Source organism: Apis dorsata, unplaced genomic scaffold, assembly GCF_000469605.1.
Source record: "Apis dorsata unplaced genomic scaffold, Apis dorsata 1.3 scaffold_217, whole genome shotgun sequence".
Lineage (NCBI taxonomy): Eukaryota > Metazoa > Arthropoda > Insecta > Hymenoptera > Apidae > Apis > Apis dorsata.
The window spans coordinates 291985-300568 of NW_006263500.1; the positions used below are offsets into that span (position 1 = coordinate 291985).

The 8584-nt window shown below is 30.2% G+C and overlaps 1 protein-coding gene and 1 long non-coding RNA gene across 7 annotated transcripts in view; one reads left to right on the plus strand and one right to left on the minus strand.

The window, feature by feature from the left end:
• The window catches only part of LOC116185564, a 19060-nt gene extending 10815 nt beyond the window's left edge, over positions 1 to 8245 (minus strand). Inside the window, exons 1-2 of the long non-coding RNA XR_004150414.1 lie at positions 8234 to 8245; positions 4909 to 5169 (exon numbers count right to left, since the gene is read on the minus strand). This is a non-coding gene — a long non-coding RNA (uncharacterized LOC116185564). The remainder of the gene's footprint in view (positions 1 to 4908; positions 5170 to 8233) is intronic.
• LOC102681023 (high affinity cAMP-specific and IBMX-insensitive 3',5'-cyclic phosphodiesterase 8) overlaps positions 1 to 8584 on the plus strand; it is an 18188-nt gene that overhangs the window by 9062 nt on the left and 542 nt on the right. For 3 of the 6 annotated variants that reach the window (XM_031510219.1, XM_031510221.1, XM_031510220.1), the window contains 14 exons: positions 3956 to 4015; positions 4112 to 4302; positions 4393 to 4452; positions 4545 to 4860; positions 4938 to 5149; positions 5275 to 5417; positions 5694 to 6013; positions 6106 to 6296; positions 6407 to 6685; positions 6820 to 6946; positions 7039 to 7179; positions 7338 to 7496; positions 7652 to 7781; positions 7855 to 7922. In XM_031510219.1, the coding sequence (XP_031366079.1) occupies positions 3956 to 4015; positions 4112 to 4302; positions 4393 to 4452; positions 4545 to 4860; positions 4938 to 5149; positions 5275 to 5417; positions 5694 to 6013; positions 6106 to 6296; positions 6407 to 6685; positions 6820 to 6946; positions 7039 to 7179; positions 7338 to 7496; positions 7652 to 7781; positions 7855 to 7922 (2397 nt within the window). The remainder of the gene's footprint in view (positions 1 to 3955; positions 4016 to 4111; positions 4303 to 4392; positions 4453 to 4544; positions 4861 to 4937; positions 5150 to 5274; positions 5418 to 5693; positions 6014 to 6105; positions 6297 to 6406; positions 6686 to 6819; positions 6947 to 7038; positions 7180 to 7337; positions 7497 to 7651; positions 7782 to 7854; positions 7923 to 8584) is intronic. The other 3 variants (XM_006615213.2, XM_031510223.1, XM_031510222.1) reach the window with 3 other exon arrangements.

Here is an 8584-nt window from a genome sequence, read left to right on the forward strand (position 1 = left end):
TTCTGACCTCTATTTTTTTGTAACGTTACGATCTTTCTTGTTCTCTGATTTATCTAATTAAAAAAAAAACTATTAATCAATTCAATTATTGAACGATAACATTTTATAATCAAATTCAATACTTTTTAATTCCTATTTTTATACTATTTCAATGTTTTTCCAAAATTCTTCCAAAATTCTTCTTCCATTATTAATCAACATCAATCTTATCTTAGTGCTCCATATTCCCATATTTCTCCAATATTCTCCAAAAAGTTTCAGCTTTATCGATCTCGAAGAGTAGGAAATAGGAAGGGAAAACTAGTTCAAAGGTCTGTTCGATGAAACAAAAAAAAGGGGGAGGGAAAGAAGCGAAATTGAAGGAATCGATTCGAGGACGTCAGTCTTTTTCTTTCTCACGAGCATTCGTTTGATCACCGATAATTAACCCTTTCCAAGTAATTGTGGTGAAGTAATTGCATACTATTTTTTTTTTTCCCCCTCCTTGAAGCTCGAACACGTGGCTTGTTCGCAGTGTGTCGAATGATCTCATCAAACTTGCATCAAATGTTTTCATGGAATTTTCAAAAGGGGCTTGACTAAAGTATCATCACGACACTGCTATCTAAACCTGTCCTAAATATTTGAACAGGCTACCGATTCTCCACTCGTGACAAATTATTAAACGCCATTCTGTTTCACTCTCTCTCTCTCTCTCTCTCCTTCCCTTTCTCTCTCGCCTTCTTCTCATCATCCTTCTCTTATGCCAGGTTCGAACTTCTCTTACTTGATCAAACAGATCGATCGATAGACAGGGTATAAGCTGTTGTCTATAGACGGTCTATAGACATGAATAGCGCAGCCGGAAAAGCCTGGAACGAGCGAATCTAGGAGTAGGAGGAAGAACTGGTATCTTGCACAATTTGTGGAAAAATTTGAAGAAGTTCGTAATTCTCGCTTGTTTCCTGGTAAAATTAATATATATATTTTTCGTGAAATTTTACGCGAATATTTTTATTAAAATTATTCTGTAAAAATGGAAATTAGCTTTTTAGCGTTTTATATCATACCTTTTATTTTCTTTTGCCGTAAATCGATATCCGATTCGTCAGGATTTAAATGTAATGATGCACAGTTGAAGTCTGTTAAAGTGACCGCTTTTTTAAAATAGATTTCTGCAAAGTTTTATCCCGTGATATATAGTTCAGTTTATCGTGCGAATTAATGAAAGGTTCGATTCAGCGAGGGAAAGTTTCTCGTTTAATATTTCTCTTGTCTGAGAAGTTTGTTATTTACATTCTATCGAATCGAAATCTGTTTTTTTTTTTTTTTTTTTTTTTTTTTTTTTTTTTTTTTTTTTTTTTTTTTATCATAAACCAACGAAGGGTAATCTTTCAATAGAGACTTTTTTTCTTGTACTTTGGGAGCATACACTATTCATCATGGAAATTCAGTTCAACGAGGGGAGAGTGTTCGTTGTATCTGTCTACTTCTTTCTTCAAAATTTTTCGAATTGATCGATAATATTTCGATAAATTTAAAAATGGCATTTTTTTTTTTTTTTTTTTGCATTTCTTTCTATGTGTCTTTGCATTTCTTCTAAAATGACATAAAATTTTTATAGATCAATAATGTTATCGTGAAAAATTACAATGATATCATTGAAGTATTTTTCAATAATTCGATAAACGAAGAAAAAAAAAAACGATATCGCTTATTTATAATTAATCGCCTTGTGACGAGTAAGTTATTATCTAATTCTATTGATAATCTGACGGAGATGATCTCTTGTTGAAAGAAATTTCTTATCGTCGACAAGTTTTGCTTCTAATAGATAGTAAAGAGGAATAATCTTCCAACTATGATAATATAGATTCAGTATCGCGATGAACGTTTTTCCGTAAACTTATCAATCTCGTTAAATTGCATCATTTCTTTCATCGTTTCAAGTTCAATATCCAAATTAATGAACAATGAAGAACGAATCGAGGAGGAACGATCGAACGATGGAACACAATTTTTAATTTTATTAGTTTTTCTTTGAAAAATATCTAACGAATCGATTCATGCGTACTATTAATTATGTTTGATCATCGTTCACCGAGTACACGTATTGATCGAATCGATCTATTAGTGCCTCGTCCATCATCGTTTGTGTCAATTAATTTTAATTTTCTGTTATCTTCGTAATAATAATAATAATAATAATAATGGATAACCAAGAGGAGGAAGCGATTAAGAGGAGATCGACGCAGAAACCGATCTATATATCGATCGAAGAGAAGGAGGAATCTATATCGTGGTACAGTTGGATCTCCAACATATTGTGTAAACCGTTTCGAAGGAAATGGAAGACTAACAGGATACACGTAAACGAGATACCTCCGTCGCTTGTGTCGGTGACACAGGTACCAGAAAAATTGTGTGAAACGTAATTGAAAGTTTCTTTCGTCTTAGTACGATCCGCTATCTTTCCAAATCGATAAAAATCCATTTATATATATAGAATCGATCGCAATATTGTAAAATTTATTATTCATTTGTAAATTTGTTTATCCATTCGTAAATTTCGATATTTATATTACAACATATCTTTGTTTTTTCGTTAAAAAAACAATAACTTTTTTCTTTTTTTTTTTTTTTTTACTCGTCCTGGAAAAAAATTTTAAATGATAAAAAAAACGTTTATCGATTTAATTAATCTCTCCCATCTCTCGTGAAGATAAATGAAACGTGAAATTAAAAGAAATATTATTATATGGATGTTGCACTTACTGAGAATTTCGTTTCGCTGCAGTCGATTTATTCAGAATTCGAAAGAAGATCATTGTAGATGAAGTGCTGCTCGCCTCGTATTAGTCTTTGTTTTTATATCGTATTTTGTATCGTAGAATGAATAAATTGCATTAAACTGATTATAGATTAGTTATAGATTGTTTTTATCGGTTTATCGTCTTCTTTTTTTTTTTTTCGTGGCAGTAAATGATACAATCGTACAACAACAATTTTTATTGTGATTACAATAGATGTGTATACAATATTTACAAATAGAAATATTTGCAATTGATCTTTCCATTTAATTTCAAATTTATGATATTTTTTCTTCCTTCTTTTTTTTTTTTAATGATGATTACGAAAAAATTTCCCTCTCCACAAAGTTTCTTCGTGTTTCATCATTGCGCAAGCATATCCCTTTGTTCAAGATACACGTTCACAAGAGATCTTGAAGATGATTCTCGAGATTCATTTCAAGAATCTCTTGATCTTGACTGTACCTCTGTACTTGGAACGTTTCATGCGCTCAGAATAAAAGGCACGATAGTGATGTATATCCAACGAATGATTGGATAATCTTGTTTCGAAAAAAAAAAAATAATAATAATAAGAAAGAAAAAAAAGAAAGAAAGAAAGAAAGAAAGAAAGAAAGAAACAAAAATCATGTTCGACGATATTCTTCTAAGCTGAATTTAGAAAATTATCGTCTTAATCGAAAATATTATCGAGATTGAAATAACGTACTCGTTATTAAAAGAGAAATAAATTCATCTTATTTCGCTGTTACGCCTCAACTTCAGATTCGTTTCTCTCTTTGCCGTGATCCTAACATGTATAGGTTATACAATAATTCCACACCGTATAAAATCAAGCGACATTTAGTCAAATACGAATGCAAAACAAATATCAAGATGTGAATATACAAAAAAATTTAAAAGAATCGGCCCGTGCACGTCGGCGGGCTAAAGTTCAGCGAGAATACGCTGAATTTCACAAGCCATTGTCACGTTTTGAACGTGAGAGCGAGACAGTAGTACGTGCAAAATTGAATTAGCAATATTGTTAAAAAAGGGGGGAAGGGAAGGAAGGAAAAAAAAATAATGGAAAAGAAAAAAAATTTAGATCAAAGAATATAATATTCACGTTCGAGAAGATTAGACTTTCTCAATATTTGAAAAATTTACGTGCCATTTGATTTCAGATAGGATCCCATGATACTGAACCCCATCCGTTAACGAACAGTATTCCTAGTCTCATAAAAGTAAGTTACGTACACGATCTATCAATGCGATTCAACACGAATTATTATTATATAGAATAAAAATATCTTATCGATTTGCAATTGTATTATATTCAGATATTACTGGTCTTCCCCAAAGATGATCAACAAATGGATATCCTTGCTACTACTTCGAGGCGTTTGGGATGGAGCGTGTCAGTTGCAAAAGACGCGGAAAAAGCACTCGAATTCTTCCAGGCTCGAGGCCACGAGTTAGTGATCATCGATCATCGGGGGCATCGCGCTGCGGAAGCTGACATTATTTGTAGGTATGGAAAATTATTAAAAAAGAAAAAAAAAAAATGTTAATCATATTAATTGAAAGTAAAAATGTTAAGAATCGAATATATTCGTTTCAGAGCAATCAGGGCTAGTCCTTTATATTATAATTCCATAATTATAGCTCTTGTAAAAAAATCGTAAGTTGAATCTTTAATATCTTTTATACTACTCTTCTTTCTTTTCAATCGATCTTCGAGTTTATTTTATAAACTATATGTTTATGTAAAAGGTATCTCATGCATAGCGAAAGTGAAAAAATCGTAACATTGGATTTAATGGAAATAGGATACACCAAAGTAAGTTTTTTTAAAATATCGTTGGAAGATTTCGATTCTGATGAAATTTTTCATATATATTTATCTTGGGCTTATTTTCAGACTTTAATGGAATGCGCTCACGAAAGAATCTTAATAAACGAATTAGTAGGAATTTATACTAGCGGAATATTACCGAGGACACAACTGGTTGCTGCCAACATGCTGTATATCGCTCTTGACAGATGTCGTGATATGATACATGTGACGAACGATAAATATATTATACAGGTAAATGTTGCTCATTACTATTGCAAGTATTGCGGATAAATAATTAACGTATCTCTTATTTCTTTTTACTTTTACAGTTTGCTAATAAAATTAGTGAAAAATTATTAGGCTACAGGATTAATGAACTTTGGGGCAAAAACATTACAGATTTAATTTTGTATGATAATTTTATTCAAATGGAGCAACATATAATCAAAGGCCGAGAATATGATGGGAATTTGAACTGTATTCGAAGAAACAATCAAATGATAACGATTAATTGCAGGGTGATACCTTTCGCCTATTTCAAGTGAGTCAAATCAAATTTATCTGTTTTATATATGTATTATATGTTTAAAAAAAAAAGGAAAAAAAATATACTTTTGTCTTTTTTTTACTCGTTGTCTTCCCGTGTTTTCGAACATTTTCTTTCAGAAAACCGACTCATTATATTTTCATATTCGATACAACATATTTGTCAGAAAATATTCAGCCCCTGCTTCAGCCCACTCATCCAAAAACTGTGGTTATAACTCAAAAAAGAATATCTGAAATCGATTTCAAAGGAATTCAAGAAGGTAATATTTCAATTCATTCGTACTATTCGTATTTTATTTTTTGTTTCGATAAACTACTCGAGGCTAGAAATTAGGTTATCTGAAAACTACAAACACTTGCAATTTTTTTTATTAACTTGTCACCTTAATAATGTTTATATTCGATAATACGATAAAGAAAATAGGATATCTGCATCACAGATATAAATTTTTCTTATTCCATCTTATTTACCATCGAAATGATAAGTTAAAATTTCAATTTCATCATATTTTAATAATTATAAAATTAATTTGCAGTTCGCAGACGGCTCAGTAAACGTGATTTACAAACTTTGCAATTAGAAGCACCCATTACAAAAGTGATCGGCCTCCTTACGGCCTCGATTAAAGAAGATACATCGTCCGAGACGAAAGAACAAATCGAGAAGGTATCGCATCAATTATGTCGTCCATTTCTTTTCACCAATTCTATTTCCACATATATATATTTCGTTTTTAATATGAATCAATTAATTACAATGCAGGCGATTGATATTCTCAAAACTACCGAACTTTATTCACCAGTTTTTAAAGAACAAGGTGATCCAGCGGCCGAATTCATCGAGGCCTTAATTACAGTAATGTTGAAAAGAAAAATTCTCTCTTTACAATGTTCTAATTACCAATTCATCTATGATTTCGATTTTATTTTTAACGTTATTCGATATAGCCAAAAAAATCATGGGATATTAAGAAACCATCTGTAGAATCAATTCGAGAAACTCCTTCGAAAACATTAGCTGCCTCCACGCGTATGCAGATCAAAGGTTACAGGGGTCCTCAAGAAATTGCAGAAATTCTACAGAAGTGTTTGGAATGGGATTTCGATATATTCAAATTAGAAATATTAACGGAAAAAAGGTATTCGATTCTAAAGAAAAATTTATATGTAACTTGTTATTTTCTTTCTTTTTCTTAATGAATTAACGATAAATGTTAAACACATAATTGATCGATCTCTCTCGTTTTAGAGCGCTATTATTTTTGGGAATGACTATCATGAATCTGTTTCGCGTCCCAGCTAGACTTGGTTGTGAGGAAAAAATTGTACAAAATTGGTTAATTGTAATAGAAGCTAATTATGACAGTATGAATCGTTATCATAATTCAACACATGCTGCAGACGTATTGCAAGCTACTGCTATATTCATGCAAACGGAAAGGCTGAAACAGGTTTTGGAACCTTTAGACGAAGTCGCAGCTTTGATTGCAGCTGCTGCTCACGATATTGATCATCCTGGTAGATCGAGGTAAATCCAATTAATTCGACTGACTGATCAATACTAGAATAATTATTCACAATTATCCAGAATTTAGATATTTTATATCATGTTTATATTCTTTAGAATTTTTAATATCAAATAATTATTTTAATCGATTTCAGTCAATTTCTATGCAATTCTGATAACAAACTAGCGATCCTTTACAACGATTTGACCGTTCTTGAATCACATCATGCAGCATTAACATTTAAATTATCGCTATCAGACGATAATGTGAATATATTTAAAGTGAGTTTGAAAAATTTTCATCATAAATCATGAATTAATCTTTATAAATTATGAAAAGAATAAAATAAAATAATTTATATAAAATTTTATAGAATCTGGAAAGAGATACTTATAAACAGCTTCGCCAAAGTGTGATAGACATGATTCTAGCCACCGAGATGACGAAACATTTTGAACATCTTGCGAAATTTATGAATGCCTTCAGCACAAGGATTCCAGAGATATATATCGAAGTAATGATTATTTTTATATTTTTTCCTATATTTATTATTAAATAATTTTCAAATTCACGAAGTTATCTTGGCTTTTTTTTTTTAAATAAATCTATTACAAAATTATCTCTACTCGAATTATCTCCTTATAAACGTTCTTTCTAAAAATCTGAGTACAGGGTACTCAGGATATAGATGTATCAACTGCGATACTGCCAGAGAATATAATATTGGTGAAGAGAATGATAATCAAATGTGCGGACGTATCGAATCCTACTCGACCGTTGAAATATTGCGTCGAATGGGCCAGACGAATTGCAGAAGAGTATTTTAGTCAAGTACGTAACACATATGTTTCTTCTTTTTCTTTTTAGTATTCTTTCTTTCACCTGGCTAGATTACTGTGAGTTTACATATTTAGAAAATTATTCACATATACTTCAGGATGAGATAGAGTTTAAATTATTTTGATGCATTTGATAATTTATTTCAGACTGACGAAGAAAAACAATTGCATCTTCCAGTAATGATGCCAATGTTTGATAGAATAACATGCTCGATACCAAGAGCGCAAATCGGTTTTATCGATTTCATTATCAACGACATGGTCGAGGCATGGGATGGTCAGTAATTCTTATATCTTGAATGTTTATAAACATATGTATTGTTATCATGAACACATAATTTTATTTACAGTATTCATCAATATGCCGGAGATAGTGGGATTTATGAGACAAAATTACGATAAATGGAAAGAATATAACGTAAGTAATGAATTAAATCTTGAATTTTATTTTTTAATTATTCTCTCCATTTTTTACTTCTAAAATTTATTAAATTTAGTTATATTCTGAGAATAAAACACTATTTTTTATCAATAATTAAAATAATTAAAAAATATTACCATAATCACCACAAATATTCACTATAAAAGAATTTTCTTTCTGTACAAACGAATTTTACTCACGCATTTTAAATTGTCTTGTAGTCTTCTTTCTTCTTTCACTAATCTTCAAAAACTTCTAAATTCAATTATATTATTTAAAAAAAAAAAGCGGATTATTTTTATATTAACAATTTAAAAAGTTACATAAAGTTGTAACTATGAATATTTATTATAAAAATTTCTTCTTTGGATGTGATTGAATTTTGCTTTAATTTCTTGAAATATTTTATATATCTTCGTATTTTCTTCAATTTATTAAATTTAATAATATTTCTAGAATGAAATTAATTATTTTTTACTAAGAATTACATGAAAAACATTCTAATCACGAATATTTCACACTTCATTTAATAAAATTTAATTTTTACACTCACTTCTTGAATTTTTATCTTGATTCTTGGATTCTTCTTACTTCTTTTGCTATCTTTGTGAACTATTGAATTCAGATATATTCTAAGAATAATAAATTTTTTTTTTTTT